The sequence below is a fragment of the Halichondria panicea genome, chromosome 17 (assembly GCF_963675165.1).
Source record: "Halichondria panicea chromosome 17, odHalPani1.1, whole genome shotgun sequence".
NCBI lineage: Eukaryota > Metazoa > Porifera > Demospongiae > Suberitida > Halichondriidae > Halichondria > Halichondria panicea.
The window spans coordinates 4,556,846-4,577,201 of NC_087393.1; the positions used below are offsets into that span (position 1 = coordinate 4,556,846).

General features: G+C 41.2%; 4 protein-coding genes and 1 long non-coding RNA gene across 6 annotated transcripts in view; 2 read left to right on the forward strand and 3 right to left on the reverse strand.

The window, feature by feature from the left end:
• Positions 1 to 3,933: 3,933 nt before the first annotated feature.
• LOC135351672 (uncharacterized) lies at positions 3,934 to 6,103 on the reverse strand. The gene is made up of 5 exons (XM_064550739.1): positions 5,907 to 6,103; positions 5,259 to 5,801; positions 5,054 to 5,140; positions 4,581 to 4,925; positions 3,934 to 4,482 (listed from the first exon to the last, which is right to left on the reverse strand). Exons 1-5 carry the CDS (start codon positions 5,962 to 5,964, stop codon positions 4,070 to 4,072), a joined length of 1,446 nt encoding a protein of 481 aa, XP_064406809.1. The 5' UTR covers positions 5,965 to 6,103; the 3' UTR covers positions 3,934 to 4,069.
• On the forward strand, positions 5,874 to 7,153 carry LOC135351677 (uncharacterized). The gene is made up of 3 exons (XR_010399478.1): positions 5,874 to 5,989; positions 6,479 to 6,602; positions 6,752 to 7,153. It is a non-coding gene; the product is annotated as an uncharacterized LOC135351677 (long non-coding RNA).
• LOC135351673 (uncharacterized) lies at positions 7,031 to 9,468 on the reverse strand. Of its 2 annotated transcripts, XM_064550741.1 has the most exons (5): positions 9,357 to 9,468; positions 8,638 to 9,184; positions 8,386 to 8,508; positions 7,754 to 8,113; positions 7,031 to 7,620 (listed from the first exon to the last, which is right to left on the reverse strand). In XM_064550741.1, the coding sequence occupies exons 2-5, from the start codon at positions 8,861 to 8,863 to the stop codon at positions 7,187 to 7,189; spliced, it is 1,143 nt and encodes a 380-aa protein (XP_064406811.1). In that variant the 5' UTR covers positions 8,864 to 9,184; positions 9,357 to 9,468; the 3' UTR covers positions 7,031 to 7,186. The 2 variants fall into 2 exon arrangements, with proteins under 2 accessions (XP_064406811.1, XP_064406810.1); XM_064550740.1 differs by having other exon boundaries at positions 7,032 to 7,620; positions 8,386 to 9,184.
• A 1,547-nt stretch (positions 9,469 to 11,015) lies between these two features.
• On the reverse strand, positions 11,016 to 13,367 carry LOC135351675 (ribosome production factor 1-like). Its single transcript, XM_064550742.1, has 5 exons — positions 13,134 to 13,367; positions 11,955 to 12,368; positions 11,703 to 11,881; positions 11,274 to 11,400; positions 11,016 to 11,131 (listed from the first exon to the last, which is right to left on the reverse strand). The coding sequence occupies exons 1-5, from the start codon at positions 13,308 to 13,310 to the stop codon at positions 11,090 to 11,092; spliced, it is 939 nt and encodes a 312-aa protein (XP_064406812.1). The 5' UTR covers positions 13,311 to 13,367; the 3' UTR covers positions 11,016 to 11,089.
• A 22-nt stretch (positions 13,368 to 13,389) lies between these two features.
• LOC135351670 (uncharacterized) overlaps positions 13,390 to 20,356 on the forward strand; it is a 7,094-nt gene continuing 127 nt past the window's right edge. The window contains exons 1-9 of the mRNA XM_064550737.1: positions 13,390 to 13,582; positions 13,729 to 13,848; positions 17,059 to 17,177; positions 17,415 to 17,538; positions 17,682 to 17,740; positions 18,091 to 18,120; positions 18,532 to 18,652; positions 18,945 to 19,143; positions 19,332 to 20,356. The exon at positions 19,332 to 20,356 is cut by the window's right edge and continues 127 nt beyond it. Of these exons, the coding sequence (XP_064406807.1) occupies positions 13,487 to 13,582; positions 13,729 to 13,848; positions 17,059 to 17,177; positions 17,415 to 17,538; positions 17,682 to 17,740; positions 18,091 to 18,120; positions 18,532 to 18,652; positions 18,945 to 19,143; positions 19,332 to 20,308 (1,845 nt within the window). The 5' untranslated portion in view covers positions 13,390 to 13,486 and the 3' untranslated portion in view covers positions 20,309 to 20,356. The remainder of the gene's footprint in view (positions 13,583 to 13,728; positions 13,849 to 17,058; positions 17,178 to 17,414; positions 17,539 to 17,681; positions 17,741 to 18,090; positions 18,121 to 18,531; positions 18,653 to 18,944; positions 19,144 to 19,331) is intronic.

Here is a 20,356-nt window from a genome sequence, read left to right on the forward strand (position 1 = left end):
AGGCTGGGTTCCCATTTGTTAAGATGTCACCTGGATCAGTATCAATGTAGTCGTACATAAGTTCTGTATTATGTTCTTCAATTCTCACTGTGTGATAGGAAACATGAAGTGTGTATATATACATGTAGCTGCATGTATGTATACAAGTTTCTAGTCAATTAAACAATAACCACCATACCAATAGTAGGAAGCTATATAATTTACATACTGTATTATACTATTGCAATTAGTGCATGCACATAATTATGGGAAGGAAGATTGAATCACAATAATTGTGGTATGCAACTCATGTATATTATACGTCATGCGATTGCCCACTTACCCACACTTTTATCCGTGATGGAACAACGCCGAGTTCAGTGTGGCACTTTTTGATGCATATCAAGGTAGAAATAGATATAACTATGGCTACTACAAGCAGCCCACTTGAAACTACACTAGCAGTAACAAACACAGTCGTATCGGCAGTAGACATGGTGTTGTTGGTGGGTAATGTGGTTTAATCTGGATTCTGCACACGATAACGGAAGATTTTGTAGAGTGCATGTTCTGTTAGAAACAGTGCCTAAGGTTGCAGCTGTAATTTCTGTATAGGATATAGGAATCAGTTACTATTATCATATGTGTTACCTTGGTGCAGAGTGAGTCTCTGCAGTCTATATTGAATTTATCGTACTGAATGACACGTGTAAACTACGTAGGATATATTTCATACTGTATACAACTCACCGTACTGCAAAATAATCAGCGGGAGAGAGGATTGTGTTTGAACTTCTTTGTCACATGTATACAGCTCACAGGGATCACTTGACGACCTTTTGATAATTAATAGTTCTGATGTTGAGTTATTGTATGTTATGCAACGCTACACCAAACCCTGGCTCAAGTCCTTGTGATGTTGAACTGTACCAGCCCAGTAGGTTGGAAATAAATTCGTTCATGCTACAGAAACTTGATTAGTGAGCACTGCGAATGTGATATTGGAATTATCAGGTGTCACTGTTTCAGTTCGAGGGCAATAAGTTAACAGGTTAGACCCAACTAGATCTGAATTTTCCTTGACTTGACCTCCAAACTTAGATATGCAAGTTTTGCGTAAGTTTTAGACCAGCGTTGTAACCTTGGATAGTGACTGCAGCACTCCATTCAGTGATTTGTCCATAGCACTCAAACTTCAGCCCTGGTGTGAGAACTTGTATTCCATCTGGAGTTCTGAAATCCGGAGCTATCTAAGTGAGATCTGCACTTGGTTGGAGAGAGCCAACAGCTGGAAACCCAGTGGAACATTGAGGAACCACTTTAGCTGTAGTTTGAGCTGCTACTGGAGCAGCACATGACACTAAGCACAATACATTACATTTATTTATTTCGATAAGCTGAAAATAAATTGAAGTTGCATAATCATGTTCATCTTGACACTCCTGTAGCTATAGCCTATTGGTACATGTGAACACTGCATGTGTTAGTTTACTATCAGGAGCATGCACATACTATATATACAGGCATTCTACCTTGGGATACCATTCAAACAAAGTTTACAGTAACAATCAGCTGTTGTTGAGAAAACTCATACTGTAATGTGATTAGCAATTAGTTACCAGTGCTAAAGAAATAGTGATTTAGCGTCATTTCTATTGTAGCTAGATCTAGCTATAATTATATCCGACTAGAAAAACATTTGCAATGTGAAAAATTGCTAGGATTGGCCAGGGGAACCACAAAAAAGCGTGGGAACAAGAAATCAGACGAGAGCATAACTCCAATCCGTTACAACGTCAATCACATGTATACTGGTAGTTTTCCCATGTTTTCCCAGCCAATATGCCACGCAATTTTTACTGGTGGAGTGATGACCAATCCCTATATATATTTATTATACATCCATTTTAGAATGTGGGGCACATAATCATGATGATTTGTGATGAATTGATGTTCCTAATACATGCAGTGTTGAGCACAGGTACACACAGTCCATCCATGCGTAGTAACATGCACGGACCGTACTGGTGACTGCATGGAATGATGTGGTGGATGGAAGCTGATAGGTGGATCTGGAACACAGTCTATTATTTAATATACTATGTATTGTACATGTTCATGACGTTGTAACGGATTGGAGTTATGCTCTCGTCTGATTTCTTGTTCCCACGCTTTTTTGTGGTTCCCCTGGCCAATCCTAGCAATTTTTCACATTGCAAATGTTTTTCTAGTCGGATTCCCTTTCTTTTTCAGTACAGTTTACGTATCATGACATGCATAAGTGGAACGTCAAGAGGCAGTACAAGAAGAGAAGACAGGACTAATCAGATATCTTCTAGAATATCTCTGGACTAATAATTATAGTATAATGAGTAATAATTTATTACTTGATAATTATGTTGAATTTGCGAATCAGTATTAAATGACAGCCATTTTAAGAGCATGATATCTAGCCAGTGCATATAGCATGCCTGTCAGAGAAAGGGAGCTAGAGCTGAACAGTGTGAAGAAAAGGAACACCTCAGGCTCTGGAAAAGCACTGCTGCACTGATTTTAGGCGCACGGTTTATTAGCCACGCCTATCTATTATTATTGGCCACAACGCAATTGCTGAGTCATTAAAGATGGTGGAATTGTCTAGGTAAGAGAAATAGAGACTGAGAGGTCATCTGCCTTGTGGAAGCAATCGCAAATCTGAAGAAGCGCTTTGTAATCCAGGTTGTAGTCGTTTGGAAACCCTGTGCAGAATGTCCTGGAGATGGCTGTACTTGGAGTAAATGCTGGGCAAGAAACTTACTTACTTACTTACTTACTCACTTACTTCATAGATAAAAGAGAGAGAGGGATTGGAAACGGATCACGTGATGCTACACAATTTGCTTATGTGACGTAACACCCCCAAATAACAACCGCGTTTTGCCCTCGAAATAGCTTTGTGCTATGTGAAAAATCGTTTAACCAAAGCTAGGAAGTCTCATCATGTTTACTTGGATTTTAATTCGTGGATTTGCAAAATAATGCTTCGTTCTCGAGTTATGCCTAGTTTTGCTTACTTGGAATGCTATTGCAGCCTTTTCAGAAGAGTCCGTAGCAAAACTTGTTCACCGAGTGTTACTACTCTACTTAGTAGTTAGCTCTGCACTATAACGCTAGCTATTGGTAGCTGCAAGAGTGAGCAGAGAGCTGCAAGGCTCTGCTGACTTGCAGCCATTAATTTTAGACTTGAACTTTTGGCATCGATCGTTTTTAACAACAATGGTCGATCATATACCCACTATTCGGTTGATTGCATGCAGCAAAATTCATCATAATCAATGTGTGTATAATAAAAGCTAGCTATTAGTAGTTTTATGATATGTAGCTTTGGCACCTCCACTGAGGCATCAGCACCTGCGGTGCTTTCATTAGAGTTGTGCCAAGAAACATTGTTTAGTGTTGGTAGTTTCAGTGCTTGGTAAGCGTGCAAAGACGGAGATAAATGTCTCACTGACGATTATCGATACATTCGGCAGCTCATTTCTCATGACCACCATTCCGTCCGTAAGCAAGTTATTCTTTCCAAATTTTGGGGAGCTGTTACTTTCTTACCCATCTGTAGATCCATGTAGTTAGTTTTGTGCAAAATTGTCTTGTGCTTCGTGCAATAGCCGCCGATTATAGGTGTCTGGCGAAGATAGGTTACTTACTCTACCTCGCTTGCGCATGCGCACCGAGGCATAACAACAAAACTGTCCTCACAAACTATCACAACACAATGCACCTACATATATGCATACACATGCACAATGCAAAATCAACTTCTCAGAATCAACGACTCATGTTGTCTACACAGTCACTGAATACAAGTTAATTGATTCATTCTGTTAGCTGCTGACTGGCTTGGGCCATGCAATTGCATGCTACACTTTACGTGCGTTTTCTTAGTAACCCTATAACCCTATAACGAACACAACATTAGTGATTTAATAAACAATTTAGTAATAATTAAGCCGTATTGAACTACGTGCACAATTTAGTGTGAGTTCCATGTACTGGCAATTCTTTTTTTATATTCAAACACAACACGCACCTTGTAAAAAAATAATAACGGTTAAACATAGTCATAAGTTTCTTCAAGCTCAGTCACGTTAGAAGTCACACTAGTGTATGCCTCATTCTCTGTGGTGGGTATTGAGGGGTCATTGTCAGAACTCGACTGTCTTACTCCAACGTAGGCTTCATTTCTTATCATTGCCATTTCCAACCCCTTGACAATGTTATCATCAGTTGCTATGACACTATATTCTGCGGTTGCAAAATCACCATAGGCCTGGTTCTGAGTTGTGGAGGGCTCGTTAACTAGTGGATTTATAGCATAATCATAGTGAGCAATCTGAGTTTCTTCTGTTAACTTTCCGTACACCTCATTCTCATTGGTGTATGGTTTAGTGTTAGGATCCATCCTGATGATTTGATAAGTATCATTCCGTTCATTGATGGTCCTGTAGTCAGTCAAACTCAAATCTGCAATGTGTATGGAGTCAGTTATTTTTAACCTGGCTCACAAAAAGTATTTCTGTACACTATTAAATAAGTATTCATGTAGCGTACAAGTCATATACCTCCTTGTGAGTTTTTTTTCTTATTACTTTTCACCACACAAACCAAAAGTATCACTGCAGTCAGTATGACCAACAGCACTAGTACTGCAACAGACACTGCGATTCCAGCAAACAGTCCCACGTTCACTTCTTGAGGTTGTGTTGTAGTAGCTGCTGGTGTGACTTGAGGAGAGTTCATGGGAGAACTGCTTGGTTGTGGTAGACCAGTGGTGGTTATAGGTGCTGACACAGAGCTAGACTCAGCTTGACGTCCGAAGTCACTACTATACTGTATAGAGGGCAGTATTGTCTCAGAGGATATTCCAATCTTGTCTTGAGTAGCACTTACTGCTATGGTTGTTGGTCCTGTATTATACATGTATGCAGGTGATTCACATTCAGTGACGAAATACAGCAAACTATGTATGATTATCATCTTTTGTTGTAAGTATGTAGTTAGTGCATGTATCACTATACACACGCCATTAGCTCACTATCAATAGTTGTTTGGGTCACAGTGGCCACAGGAGTGGGGAACATGGTCGAGGTGAATGTGGAGGGACAGTTATTCACAGAAGTTGCTATAGTGACATTGCGCATATTGAAAAACCAACATAATCTGTCAAACTTATACACATGCAGTTTCTGCATGAACAAAAAAAAACAAATACTGTTCCATAATCGCATATTGATACTCACTAATTGATATCGAGATGATTGGTCCAAGGTTTGTAGACATGCTGAGGTCCCCTGCATTGCCCACTTCCAACAAGTTATCATTTTGTAGGTTAGAGTTACCAGTCGCATACCATAGCTCTTCAGAAGTGAACCCATCATCAAACTGCACACCTCCGTCTTGTCTGTCGTTGTCTTGGAGATAATAGCCAACCACATCTCCTGGTTGGAAATCAATCTGCTCGCTGGGAAGTGGTGTTGCAGCAATGTAGCTGTCAGTTAGAGTAGCAGGGGAAAAGGCATTCTCTCCAATTTTCTCGTATTGTGGACTGTTATCACCCAGTGGTCTCCATATCTGAAACTTTATTGAGTATGCAGTTGTGTGAAGTTTACCTCCAGGCTGTACGTACACAGCCCAACCACCAACTTTCCCACAGCAGTGGAACTCGTAGCTTTTAATGATGACTTGGATTGGATTCACACCAATTAGAGAGTTAGTATTACGTGGGTCCACAAAGCTAGGCAGACTGTCGGCTCCACCAGAGTTAGGGCGAACACATTCTTGAGCTATATAGATCAATGAACAAGGTATGACATTATCTCAGTACTATACTAGATCTAGCATACACTTAATATATACATACCTCTGTATATACATGCATGTCTTTATACCTGTAATGTGACTAACAGTCAGTACCAGTGCTAAAGATTTAATAGTGATCAGTGCCATTTCTAGATCTACAACTATCTTTAAGGTGTGTCCTGCTGACTATATATGACTGTGGCCATAATAGGTTGCTGCATGCTCTGAATGACTTAAAACTTAAAACAATATAACCTTTGTACAACATTAATTTGGTGAATAAAAACATAATTGCTAACACAAGCATAATTATACACAGTTCACTCTTTATAGTCTTTATAGGTGGAATTTCTTTCGACTTGTGTCCATTGGTTTATCTGTAGAGTAATCACAATATTGTACTGCATGCATGTATATGTTACAGCAGTGGCGTAGGAAGTCAATAGCTATAATGGCTAGTTTTTGAATGGGAAAAAAGCACGGCTATTGTACGGCTAAGTATACATAGTGCAGCTGTGTTATTGTTGACTATACATGTGTACCCTCATAGGATACGTGAGTGTCCACTTCACCATGTACACACATCCACCAACGTGTGCCCACCCCCCACACACACACACACTTACCTCCACCCCCACCCCACACACACACACAAACACAGAGTTGGAGGACAGGACAATTTCTTCCACTGCGACAATTGTGGGTTCTGCCTCTCTCTGACCATGAAGGACAGGCACACCTGTCGACGTCAGATGTCCAAAGACAACTGTCCAGTTTGCATGGAGGTACTACATGTAAATACCGTAGAGCCATGTTAATAGTAGCACTGTTCAGCAATGGCTGATGAAAGATGAAGGGGGCCATTTCTTGTGATATTTGGCAAGCTTTCGTAGTTTGATTACAGTACTTTAGTATCCTGTTTGTTCCCTCACAGGATATCCACACTTCCAGGACAGCTGCACACGTACCTAACTGTGGACATCTTATTTGAAGAGTATCACATGCACCCTTTCATTGATGGTCCTGTAGTCAGTCAACTCAAAGCTCAAAGTAGCAAGTATAGATGATTCCGTTTTGTTAGCTTTTGAGTGAGCACTGGCCAATGCATGCACTTCTTGTCCATTCATAATTATCTAAAGCCCATGCATTTCCTAATTAAGTTATGCCAATTAAGTTACCCTAACCTTACAATAACGAATACTTACACGTATGTACACAACATTAATATAGCAACATTGATTAGTAATTGAATAGTAATTATGTGCACAATATTTAGCCGTTGTATTGGCAATTCTTACAACATGCACACATAGTGAATATATATATAGATCTAACATGCGCAGTCATAAATTTCCCTAACAATTTAGGTCTAACATACATAGTCATAAATTTCTTCAACCTCAGTGTCAGCAGTCACACTAGTGTATACCTCATTCTCTGTGGTGGGTATTGAGGGGTCATTGTCAGAACTCGACTGTCTTATTTCAACGTAGGCTTCATTTCTTATCATTGCCACTTCTGCTGTCCCACTGAACCCATTGACAATGTTATCATCAGTTGCTATGACACTATATTCTGTGGTGGCAACGTCACCATAGGCCAGGTTCTGAGTTATGGAGGGATCGTACGTTTCAGCCAAAGAATTGAAGACGTAATCGCACTCGTCAATCGTTTCTTCTGTAAACTTTCCGTATGCCTCGTTCTCTTTAATGGATGGTTCACGATCAATGTTATTATCTATCCTGTTGGTTTGAAGACTAGCACTGTGTTCATTAACGGTACTGTAGTCAGTCAAACTCAAATCTGCAAAGGATAAGAAACTGTAGTAAGGCTTCTTTATTTGCACATCACAAAAATGAATGTTAGTACAATAATTATCAACCGTATGTGAGTTCATTAAATTGTTGTGATATACAATTTTGAGCCTAAACCCTACCTCTCTGTCTTCTATTTTCTCTCTTCTTTTTCACCACACAAACCAAAAGCACCACTGCAGTTAGTATCACCAACAGCACGAGTACTGCAACAGCCACTGCGATTCCAGCAAACAGTCCCATGTTCACTTCTTGAGGAGCATTGGTGGTTAGAATTATAGGTGCTGACACAGAGCTAGACTCAGCTTGACGCCCAAACTCGCTACTAGCTATAGAGGGTAGTATTGTTTCAGTAAGGACAAGGAGAGTGGCAACTGGCATGGCAACAAGGGACGTGGAGATGAGGGGGTTGGCAGCAGGGGGTGTGGAGATGGGGGGCATACTTGACGAGAGAAATGCAAATGAACTTGTCTGAGCATTCACTGCATGCACAAAAAACACACAACCATAATAGTATAGCTTTGCATCAGACTATAGAAGATTGAACCATAATTATACTCATTTACTGGAGGGGAGACAAAAACACACTGCCCCCATGAACAATACATGCATGTATACTTACTTTAATCATGGTACAAAACACGGTACATGAATCTGTACGATGTGTGTATGCCCGCCAAACATAATGTAGCACTGACTGCATGAGCGATCTAATAATATACATGCAGTATATCATTATAGTTGTCCCACCAACCATTATTTGACAGAGTAGAGGAGACCTGCAACGGAGCACCAGGTCCAATGGGAGTGGGGATGGGACAGAACATAGTTCGGGTGAAAGAGATGAGGCAGTTCTCAATATTAGTGCACATGGTTGCTATAGTGAGGGAAGTATAAAAAAGACATGCATCGTATATAGATGGGTAAAAGCATGCAGTAAGTTTGATCCCACATCTAAGCAATGGGTATACATGTACAAATACATTAAATACTGCACATTGCTCACTAAGTGATATCGAGATAATTGGTCCAAGGCTTGCAGATATGCTGAGGTCCCTTCCATTGCCCACTTCCAGTAAGCACTCATTTTGTAGGTCAGAGTTACCATGCAGTCGCATACCATAGCTCTTCAACATTGAAGCTACTATTATACTGCAAACCTCCATTAGTGCCACCATCCTGCTCGAGATAGTAGCCGACCACATCTCCTTGTAGAAAATCAAGTTGATCATAGAAGCTTGGTGTTGCAGCAATGTAGCTGTCAGTTAGATTAGCAGGGGAAAAGGCATTCTCTCCAATTTTTATGTAACTTGCACTATTCTCACTCGTTGGTCTCCATATCTGGAACTTTATTGAGTATGCATTAGTATGACCATTGTCACCAGGCTCCACATACGCAGCCCACGCTCCAACTTTCCCACAGCAGTGGAACTCGTAGCTTTTGATGATGACTTGGATTGGATTCACACCAATTTCAGAGACAATATTTCCTGGGTCCATAAAGCTAGGCAGACTGTCCGCTCCATCAGAGTTAGTACGGACACATTCTTGAGCTGTATAAAATAAAGCTACTCAATATACTAGACAAAATTAATGTTAGCATTAGGTGAATCGAAATACACAACATGCATGCATGCATGTAGGGCTAGGGACGATCACAATAACTATACCAACAATATACCATATACGCCTACACTGTGTACCTCTGCATGCACATGCACTTACCTGTAATGTGACTAATAGTCACTATCAGTACTAAAGAAATTGTGATTAGTGCCATTCTATTGTATAGCTAGCTAGCTACCACTTTTAAATGTGTGTCCAGCTGGCAGCATGCTATAACTACAATAACTGGAATGTGTAGGTTGCATACCTGCATGATTTCTCATGCTAATAACTAATTGTTGCCTTTTGACCTCTGAGAAAAGGAATTGCAGTGCCAATATATAACATATTGCACTGTGGTGAGTTCTGTATATAATTCAGTATGGCATACAGAAAGTTCGATTCACCTTTGGAGGAAGATTCCCTCTCACCTACCACCCAAAACTTCAAATCTATAGAAACACTCACTCTCCCACTATTTGTGAGACATGAGTGTATTCATGCCTGGCTTCATTGACAAGGCAACCAAGTAGTTATTACATAGAAAATCATGCCACAAACAGTTCAATTATGTAATGCAGTGGAGCCTCCGAATAAAGGACACTTTGGGAGCAGAGCTTTTATCCTCTTTTCGGAGATTGTCCTCTGGTGGGGGAGGTTCACTATTTATAGCCATATATATAATAGTTAGACACTGTTTAGGAAGTTTCTACATTATTTAGAAGCCCAAAGGGCTGGTTGTAGTATCCCGAACGCAGTAAGGGTTCTACTAGCCCTGAGGACTTCTAAATCATGTGGAAACTTCCTAAACAGTGTCTAAGCATTTTAGATCATAGCAACCATGAGTATTTACCAATCAGATTTGAATGTTCTTATCTAATCTTTGCTACATGATTTTCTAAGTGAAGTACTAGCCTCCTTCACAACCCAGGTCTCTCTTCGAGGAAGAGCGGCCTGGGATCGAGGCTAGTGAAGTACATGATTTTCTAATTAGTAAGTACATGATTTTCTAAGTTGGATAGAACACTTCCTTTAGCCAATCAAATTGCAGTATTTATGGCAAACATGATCTAAAGTCATGTATGGTCTGTATGGACCCTATTTCTAAAATTGCTGTATGATTAGCAATAACATGACAAACGACCTTTACCATATTAGTGGGCATAAAAAATTAATATGGGAGTGGTTTCCTGTCTGTCTGTCTGTCTGGAATCAAGGTTCCTCTCTACATGTACATGTACATGTAGTGAGAGGGTCTGTTGTAGGCCCTGATAAATTATGCTCGGAATAATTTTAGCATAATAGGTGTCTAAAGAATTAATAGGCATCAATGTCCATTTTTGGTAAATAATAGGTGTCTAAAGAATAATTGGGAATAACAATGTCCATTTTTGGTAAAAGATCATTACATTACGTTTTGCATAACTATGTTTTCATGGCAAAAAATGGCTCAAGGTGAATATTGAATCAGCCGCCCTTTTAGGAATACCTAATTATGGATCAGTTCAATTTAGCGAGATAACACGATGTACTAATTATGTCTTGAGTCAGTTGTGTGTAGTGTTTATTTCTACGTCTTAATTTTGTTATGTCACATTTTTTGGGAATAATCAGAGAATAATTGGATTTTTTATGAGAATAATAGGCACATTTTTCAAGAATTAGAATGGCGAAAAAAAAGCATAATTTATCAGGGCCTAGTCTATTATGGGATCGAGGTTCCACTGTAATACTAATACTCATTCTATATGACATGATTATGTACAGTACAACATTACAGTCGGTGAAAGCAAAAACATGAACATCATTAGTCAAACACACACTAACACAAGCAAGTACACAAGGTTTTGTTTTTATAGGTGGAATTTCCTTCGACTTGTGTCCATTCGTTTTATCTGTAGAGAAACAGTCACAGTCCGTAATCAGTAATCACAACATCGAAACATAATTACGATGCTAGCTTTACAGTGAGCCCTAATAAGTTTTCTAACAGCAACGGTTACTATTAACATCACAAACCTCTAGTACCACTCCCACCTTATGCAGCCAGATGTACTCTCCATATTTAGAGTTGAATGTGCCTTTTTGCAATGAGCGTAACTTCAGAGTGAACCTTGGACCCAGTTCCTGTAGTCCCACTCGTTCAGAATTCCTGAAAATGTACCTACAAGAACAACAAAACTGTTCTCACACACCATCACAACACAATGCACCTACATGCATGCACAATGCAAGAACAACCCCTCATAATTACTCACAATATTTATAATACCGTATAGCGGGTATATTTCGAGGGTATAAATGTTAGTGATTTTCACTGATCAAGCATGTACTGCAAACATTTATACCCACGAATTTAATATCGCATGCATACATGTTGCAGAAAGGCTGCTATTCCGCGAAAACCTTTCCGTTTATACCCTCAAAATATACCCGCTATACGGTACTTATTTTATGCTGGTCTACCTGTGATGTCTGAAGAAGATGTAATCCCTCTGGTTGTGGAAGGTGACTGCCTGGCGACCTTTGAACTGGGGGTCATGGTTGAACAGCGAGGCAAACATCCTAGCAACCGTGTGGCCCAGTCGAGTGGAGAAGTTGTTCAGAATCACCTCAGGTCTGTGGGAGGTAGCTCTGCCGTGTCCCTGAAAATGAGGGGGGGGGTAAAGGGGGTACAAACGTACATTAACAATCATGCAGTCATTAATTATGACCTACTTTAATATCATATCCTCGCTTGAAGTTGGTTAATTTGAATAGAGCAGTGGGTCCATTTGGCAAATGCACGACCATCAATCCATTGGGCTTCTTCCTGTCCTCGTTTACAACCAGCAAGTCTGTGTAACCTCTCTCTATGCACTGTGGAATTATCTTCTTCACATCGATACCTCTTCGAAGTCTCACGTCAGAGTTGGGAATAAATTTGGACAGTTCTCTTAATAGCAAGTTGGTTTGGAGTGAGGGTTTGTCCGAGGAGGTTAAGAGCACTTTGGGTAATATTGAGCGATCAAAGTAGCCGGAAAATTCGTCGGTTTGTTCATCTTGGAGCACTTCTTCATCGTCCGGTAATACTACAGTCTCGTCGGGAACCCGACAGTTTTCAATTGTCTTTGGTACCTCTTTTGGTGGAGCCTGAAAGAGATAGAGGCACACGTATAAGAATACTGTAGTGTGTACAGTCAGAATTTAATTCAGCTGCATATTGTACAACTACAAGCCACACCTCAATCACATAATCATGCCTCAGTGCGCATGCGCAAGCGAGGTATACGGTAGTGTATTTGTGTGTGTAGACTGTTTCAGCTGCTCAAGGATCAATGAAGAGTTTCTATAGGCTTCTAGTCATGTTTTCTTGGCTTGGTATTTGTGGATTTGCAAAATAAAGCTTCGTTCTCGAGTTATGCCTAGTTTTGCTTACTTGGAATGCCATTGCAGCCTTTTCAGAAGAGTCCGTAGCAAAACTTGTTCACCAAGTGTTGCTACTCTACTTAGTAGTTAGCTCTGCACTAGAACGCTAGCTATTGGTAGCTGCAAGAGTGAGAAGAGAGCTGCAAGGCTCTGCTGACTTGCAGCCATTAATTTTAGACTTGAACTGTTGGCATCGATCGTTATTAACAACAACCATCGTCGATCATTACCCACTCTTTGAGTTTCCCTGTGATTCTGGATTCTGCATGCAGCAAAATTAAAAATGTTCATCATGATAATTATAATCAATGTGTGTATAAAAGCTAGCTATTAGTAGCTTTATCTTATGTAGCTTTGGCACCTCCACCGAGGCATTAGCACCCGCAGTGCTTTCATTAAATCAAGCCATGGTGCTATCCCACTGCACAGAGGCACTCTTCCCATTGACAATAATAAGCTATGTTAATAGATATGCTTTGTTTTATATACCTTATCCCCAAGTTTTTCTCGTTCTTTCTCTCTCTTCTCTCTCCTGGCTCGCTTATCTTTCTTCTTGCGCGCCCTCTCCTGCTGGAACAGTGCCATCCGACGCACCTTGTTCCTCACAGCCGCCGAGCGGAACAGCTTCTCAACAGTAGAGCTGCTAACAGGCTTTAAAGCAGGCATCTTTGATCTACTTCTTCTACTCTCTCCACGTGGGTTTGGAGGCTTCAAAGAAAGACACTGATCTGATAGCTAAAGTGGGCGGGTCTCACTAGCAACAGTGCAGCCACAGTTACACGTGGTCTTGCTTCTGTTTTTGGTGATCTTTTTCGATGTTCTGAGGCTCTCCAAGGTCTGAAATGGCTGCTTGTATTGAGGAGGGAGCTAGTGCAATGTCCGAGGAGGAGGAATACAGGAAGGAATGCAGTCACTACAGCAGAGGTTGCTCTTTTGTGGTGAGGCCTTGTTTTGGGCTCTACATCAACATCTGAATTATAGAATGCCACGTAAAGGTTTATATGATGTTCTATGATGTTCTATTGAATGCGCCATTAATTTCCCTCAGTTATCCATCCATACATACATATATACACACAAATAGTCACCCTGCTGCGGTAGAGTGTATCCATGCCGACTGTGTCATGATGACAAGGAGCTTCATGAGATAGACAGACATGCTGTATCTCAAGTCGTGTGTCGCAAATGCTCCAAAAGACAACCAGTAAGCAATTAAATGACGTGTTTTGATAGCCATATTTTTGTTTTGGATTGTCTAATTACCGCAGCGAGGTATACGGCAGTGTGTGTCTGTATGTAGACTGCTACAGCTGCAAAAGCATTATTTTATAATTATATTCACTGATTGACATACAAGAAAACGTTACTAGAAACATTCTTATATGTTTCTAGTAATGTTTTCTTGTATGTCATTCATATACTTTGTGTTCTAGAGTTATGCTAAATTAACTTTGAACGCCTTTGCAGACTCGTTTGCAGCAAAATCTGTTGATATAGCTTAGCTATTCTACTTAGTAGTTAGCTCTGCACTAGAACGCTAGCTATTGGTAGCTGCTTGAGTGAGAAAAATCACTGCTTCAAGCGTTGCAGCCATTAATAATTTAATATGGACTTTGAGCTTTCAGCATCCTTTTTAGCAACAACCATGGTTGATCACTTTTTACTGTACATTACTCCAAAAGCTTCATGCCCTAAAACTTTGGTACCTTCACCGAGGCATGTGCTTTCATTCCAACAGTAAACATTGCATTCCGTATACTGACATAGTAGACCAATGATTACTAGCCTCGTTTAAGAAAGCAAAATTATGCTAATTTTGAGTACCGACCAGTAACTTTGGTTGGATTTTCCGACTTACATACTTCACACTATTAGTCGAGAATTGTCTTGTTGATTCTAATGAACAATCCCCCACTGGTGACTCCCTCCCCACTTGTTTTTGTCTTATATGACTAATTGGTATCTGTTCAGTTGGGCATTGATAGAATATCTGTATTGTATGTTAATTAATCATTAACAAACTCTATTTTAGTGAACTTTTCAGTGCTAGCAATTGTTATTTATATGATTAAGAATGAGTACAGTAAATCCGTAACAGTCACCAACGGCTGCAATAAAGAGGTGGCATACTAACATAGGTTGAAACACATGCTATGAAGACTTGGGGCCTATTTGAGGTCCGATATTCGTGCATGAATCACTACAAGTTTAGTGCATTGATGTCGTTGCGGTCATGTGATAGCGTCCTGGCCAATTGCACTAGCACTTGTAATGATTCATGCACCCATGTCAGGACCTCCTCTGGGCTGTAATAGTACACGTATATATCAGGTGTACTTCTGTATGCACTCTTGATACTATGACCAGCTAGGGTGTATTGGATTTGTACTGGATTCCTAAGAGCACAGCCCAATGGTTCAAATCCATGGGTATAGGTGGTTGGTTTGTATTGTGATTCTTTGATCTTTATGTAGCATCCTGTACTTTAGGAAGTCTAGTTCTCAACTGTATGTGGTGCGCTGAGGAATGCATATACTTCAGTAACTTCAATACTGTATAGCGGGTAATTTCGGTTGGGGGGAGGGGGAAAAACATTCGTTATTTAGTCACTTCGTGGATAAAAGTTTCGTGGTTGCTGCTTGCACTGCAGGTAAAAGTAGGCAAAGTCGCTTCATTCGTGGGTAAAATATTTGTAGTCAGAGCTTCTACCACGAAAACCACGAATTTGCCCCACGACCGCTATACGGATTTTGTGGTCAGGCCAGGATCCACACTATAGAGTATACGAAGGTTTTTCCATAGTACTCGAGCACATCATGGTACAAGACATTGTAGAAGATGACCTGCTTATTATATAGGGGGATCCCAATACACAATGCTTACTGAAACCTGTCACTATTAAGAGGGCCATATTTGATTGTTGCTGTTTGCTCACCTGTACCCGTGCTACCAGCTGTAATATCGTGTTCTGTACGATACACGTAAATAAGGAAGTGGATGTATAGCTGTACTCCCGCTGTATATAGCCCCTTTGCAAGAAGTATGCGCCAGTCTGTCAGGTCAGTGTGGTCTTGCACTTTTAGGCTTCCCAACAATTCCCTCAACCACAAACCCCAACCTCACTTGCCAGTATCACCGTGGTAACACACTTACGAGTGGACGATTGTGGTGGCCTAGAGTTGTTTGAAGCATCAGTTGTCCTTATTGTGGTGTAGAACAGCTGGCTGTGTTGTCACTACTGGCGTGCCATACCGAAATCATATACATGTCAATCTGTGATGTCAGAGACCCTACTGTCTGTTTAAACAAATAAACGTTTTTTTTTGTTCTGTACGCAAATATTCATTCCTGATTGAAATCACACTCTGGGTATGATTAAATCACGTATTCTGTTTGTGTATATTTGTAGGAGTACATTTTGTTGAAATTAAGTGCAAACATGTCTGCCACATTTTTCCCGTCGTAAAGAACTATGTTAAATGCTTGTTAAATCTTGCTCGAGGCATTATAAACACTCCTTGAGGCTAGTGTCTGCACACAGATAACAGGCAATTACTGTAGTCTATGCATGTAGAGCTTGTAGTCAGTCTCTTATTCTGTGCGTGTAGAGCTTGTAGTCTCTTATTCTGTGCGTGTAGAGCTTGTAGTCTCTTATTCTGTGCGTGTAGAGCTTGTAGTCTCTTATTCTGTGCGTGTAGAGCTTGTAGTCTCTTATTCTGTGCGTGTAGAGCTTGTAGTCAGTCTCTTATTCTGTGCGTGTAGAGCTTGTAGTCTCTTATTCTGTGCGTGTAGAGCTTGTAGTCTCTTATTCTGTGCGTGTAGAGCTTGTAGTCAGTCTCTTATTCTGTGCGTGTAGAGCTTGTAGTCTCTTATTCTGTGCGTGTAGAGCTTGTAGTCTCTTATTCTGTGCGTGTAGAGCTTGTAGTCTCTTATTCTGTGCGTGTAGAGCTTGTAGTCTCTTATTCTGTGCGTGTAGAGCTTGTACTCTCTTATTCTGTGCGTGTAGAGCTTGTAGTCTCTTATTCTGTGCGTGTAGAGCTTGTAGTCTCTTATTCTGTGCGTGTAGAGCTTTTAGTCTCGTTTGTCGTGTGATCAATGGTAATGTGTCTGATTGCTTGTTTAGGTGCAAGTCATGTCCTCACCTTATTTGAGGAGCGTAATAGAAGTAGCATGCTGAGATTGGTGCTGAGATTGGGTTGAGAGTTGTATGGCTTGTGCTTGATTTGTTTTAGATTCCATTCGAGTTTGTTTAGCAGGGAATTATGAGCCATAATTCCCCCAAAAATGTTAGGATACAAATGATGTAATGCTGCTAGCTATGCATGGTGGCATTAGATGTGCATTGTGTGTGTGTGTGGTGTGTGTGGTGTGTGTGTGTGTGTGGGTGACACTCTGTGTGGTTTTGCTCGTACAGGTTGGTGAGAAGTGTGTCGAGTGTGGTATACTCTTTGGGAGGTATTTCTGTGCCGTGTGCCGTCTCTATGACGATGCGGACAAGGGTCAGTTCCATTGTGACAAGTGTGGACTATGCAGGTACATGTACATGTACACTCACAAACAAATAGCAGGCTTCCTGTGTAAGAACAATCTCTACCATTGCAGCACGAATGTTGTTGTGTCCTGTGTTATTGTTGACTATACACGTGTACCCTCATAGGATACATGAGTGTCCACTTCACCATGTACACACATCCACCAACGTGTGCCCACCCCCCACACACACACACACACTTACCTCCACCCCCACCCCACACACACACACAAACACAGAGTTGGAGGACAGGACAATTTCTTCCACTGCGACAACTGTGGGTTCTGCCTCTCTCTGGCCATGAAGGACGGGCACACCTGTCGACGTCAGATGTCCAAAGACAACTGTCCAGTTTGCATGGAGGTACTAACTACCCTAGAGCCACGTTAATGGTAGCACTATTCAGCAATGGCTGATGAAAGATGAAGGGGGCCATTTCTTGTGATATTTGGCAAGCTTTCGTAGTTTGATTACAGTACTTTAGTATCCTGTTTGTTCCCTCACAGGATATCCACACTTCCAGGACAGCTGCACACGTACCTAACTGTGGACATCTGCTACACATGTGAGCTATACATGGCTGGGCATGAATCCCCTCGAGGCATTTTGTACATGAGAATAATAATCTGAGCATATGTATCTGCCATGTTACGTTAATGAGGTGTAGTTACTTGTAATGCTCGTTTGTTCAAAACATATCATGTTTCAAGCTGTTTTTTCAGTGCATTCGGCTTGAAATGTATCTCATTAGCCTGCCAATAGTGAATTAGTGCAAGTATGTCCGTTAGCAGGTACTGGTAGGGTCCATTATTTGAAGCCATTCTGTGAGCTAGCTAGCAGGGGTAGAGTGTTGGTGTTTGTGTGTGTGGCTGACATGTTTGTGAGTGTGTGTTACTGTTACTCTTGCTCACACAGGACCTGCTATCAAGAGATGATGCGGAAAGGGTATGTCTTTGAACTGAGTAGTTTGCTAACAAATACACTGATTCACAATGGGCCTATGAACAAGATACATATCATATGGATTCCACACACTGCCTTTGTGTTCATAACAGCCGGTAGTGTCATCAATGCCTAAGAATGTGCTTTCAGGAATAGTCTGTGGTACATACTTTGCAACTGATGTGGGTGTCATGTTTTCAGTGTTTAAGTCGCACTGCTACGAGTATTACGTCATGTTACATAACACGCTTTTCTAAGGCTTTGCAAAGCATTCAGATATAAGACATTAGTCTAGCAGTCAACAGAGACACTCTATACATACTCAAAACTACGATTTTTGCAGTATTTAATTGTAATAACAAAAGTATTAGTTTGTAAACTAATGGAGCAATTTGGTCTTGTGTCTCTGTCCAGCCTGTACCAGTGTCCCCAGTGTCAGACCAGTCTAGCAGACATGAGCTCTCATTGGAGGCACATGGACACAGAGAGAGAGGCATGGCAACTACCACAGCACCTGCAGGAGTTTAAAGTCAAGGTGTGTGCACTGAAGTATAGATGTACGGTGCAGTGCTAACTGTTTGCTTTGTATTGAGTGATGCATGCATATAGAGCTCTCCTGTGCTAGCTCAGGTTGCTTGGTATGTTTTGAAGCTGTGTTCTGAAGCTGTGCATTACTCGTAACTGCTAGCTAGTACAGTACAATGCAGTGTGGTGGCTTTCCTTGTGACTTTTAGTTGTGGTTTTAAGTTTTAAAATTGGACCACCATTGTTGAGATTTATTTATGAGTAGCCATATCCCTACTAATGAATGCATTCTTCCTCTTCAGGTGAGGTGTCGTGACACTAATTTCCATGTGGTTGGGTTCAAGTGTGCTGAGTGTGACTCATACAACACGGTGCGGTGCGGGACTGAGGAGCTACCTGAAGACCCTCACCCTGGTCCCGGGGGATTGGCGGGAATCATCAGGCGAGTAGCAGCGGCTGCTGGTGATGGAGACAACCAAGAAGGAGAAGAGGATGAGAGCGGTGCGTTTCTAATGCAATACTTAGTGGTGTTGGGGGTTTGGAAGGTCCTATTTCAAATCAGTAATTGCATACGGTGCATGTACGTTTGTGTAAACAGTTGTGATTACTTAAGTTTCATATGTAACAGGCTTTTGTTAAAATAATGCTGTCCAACGTCACTACTATAATTATTTATTCTTTCTCTTCAGATTCCAGCTCTAATGATGAAAGTGGTGGTAACTCTGATAATGACTCGGACCATGATGGAGCCAATGAGGGGCCTGGTAGCTCGGCTCACCGTGGCAACCAACAACCAGACGCAACGGACAGAGATCATCACCATGATGATGCGGCTAATGATGATCCAAGCGAGGATGCCCCTCGTAGACATATCCACGACGACGGAGATGTCGATGAGGCTAGTTATGATGGGGACGAGAGTGACTATGAGGAAGATTATAATTCTGAAACTTCAGAAGAATTTTTCGATTGCTCGAGTCATATTGAGCGAAAGAATTTCCCCTTGATCCCTCGTCAAAGGCAGAGACAAAGCATGAGTCGACCAATCAGATTGCAGACGAGGCAGTGGCCCCAGTGGTGGGAGAGCGAGGGAGAGGAGGAAAAAGTTTGCGAAAGTTCTGTAATTAGAACACATCCAACGTCACATGTGTGTAGTAGCCCTGGTCACAAGCGATCTCGAAAACCACACCCACCTATTCAAGTCATGGTCGAGCAACTGAACGTTATGGATATATGGGGATCTGATTATTTCACCGACTCATTCTCTGAAATGAGCTCCGAGAACAGCTGCGAAGAAGATACCGGATTTGAGGGCATGAAGTTTTCACAACAACAGCCGGCTCCACTGAAAAAAAGACCATCGATTAATAATATACCGTCATTTAATGTCCAGAATGATACGGCCAGCCAAGAAGGTCAACTGACTCGAATGTATTGCAAATCTCCGTCTCTAACAGTTCCCATTCAGAACAGACTCAATACACGCTGCTCATGTGATGCTAGTAACGGTCATGACTCTACCACCGTCTCATCGCTGAGAGAGACCGATTTGTTGCCGGTTAAGGACTCAAATAATGCCGTTTGTTCAACGTGGGTACGAAAATCATCAAGCGAAGAGTCTTGGGTGACAGCTAATGAGGACTTAGAACTGGGCACTCTTGTTTAATCATCTGTATCTATTCTTCCTCGTTTTTTTGTGCATTTCTAAATTTCT

What these genes read in the sequence shown, in the direction of transcription:
- LOC135351672 (XM_064550739.1), bottom strand. Translation starts at nt 5,964, where the DNA reads ATGGCACTGATCACTATTAAATCTTTAGCACTGGTACTGACTGTTAGT. An exon ending in GACTGTTAGTCACATTACAG is followed by an intron (nt 5,802 to 5,906) that starts GTATAAAGACAT and finishes TGATCTATATAG; the next exon opens with CTCAAGAATGTGTTCGCCCT. An exon ending in AATCATCTCGATATCAATTA is followed by an intron (nt 5,141 to 5,258) that starts GTGAGTATCAAT and finishes ATGTCACTATAG; the next exon opens with CAACTTCTGTGAATAACTGT.
- LOC135351673 (XM_064550740.1), bottom strand. Translation starts at nt 8,863, where the DNA reads ATGATCAACTTGATTTTCTACAAGGAGATGTGGTCGGCTACTATCTCG. An exon ending in CTCTACTCTGTCAAATAATG is followed by an intron (nt 8,114 to 8,385) that starts GTTGGTGGGACA and finishes TTGTGCATGCAG; the next exon opens with TGAATGCTCAGACAAGTTCA. An exon ending in AGAAAATAGAAGACAGAGAG is followed by an intron (nt 7,621 to 7,753) that starts GTAGGGTTTAGG and finishes TATCCTTTGCAG; the next exon opens with ATTTGAGTTTGACTGACTAC.
- LOC135351675 (XM_064550742.1), bottom strand. Translation starts at nt 13,310, where the DNA reads ATGCCTGCTTTAAAGCCTGTTAGCAGCTCTACTGTTGAGAAGCTGTTC. An exon ending in ATCTTCTTCAGACATCACAG is followed by an intron (nt 11,401 to 11,702) that starts GTAGACCAGCAT and finishes TTGTTCTTGTAG; the next exon opens with GTACATTTTCAGGAATTCTG. An exon ending in AGTACATCTGGCTGCATAAG is followed by an intron (nt 11,132 to 11,273) that starts GTGGGAGTGGTA and finishes GTTTCTCTACAG; the next exon opens with ATAAAACGAATGGACACAAG.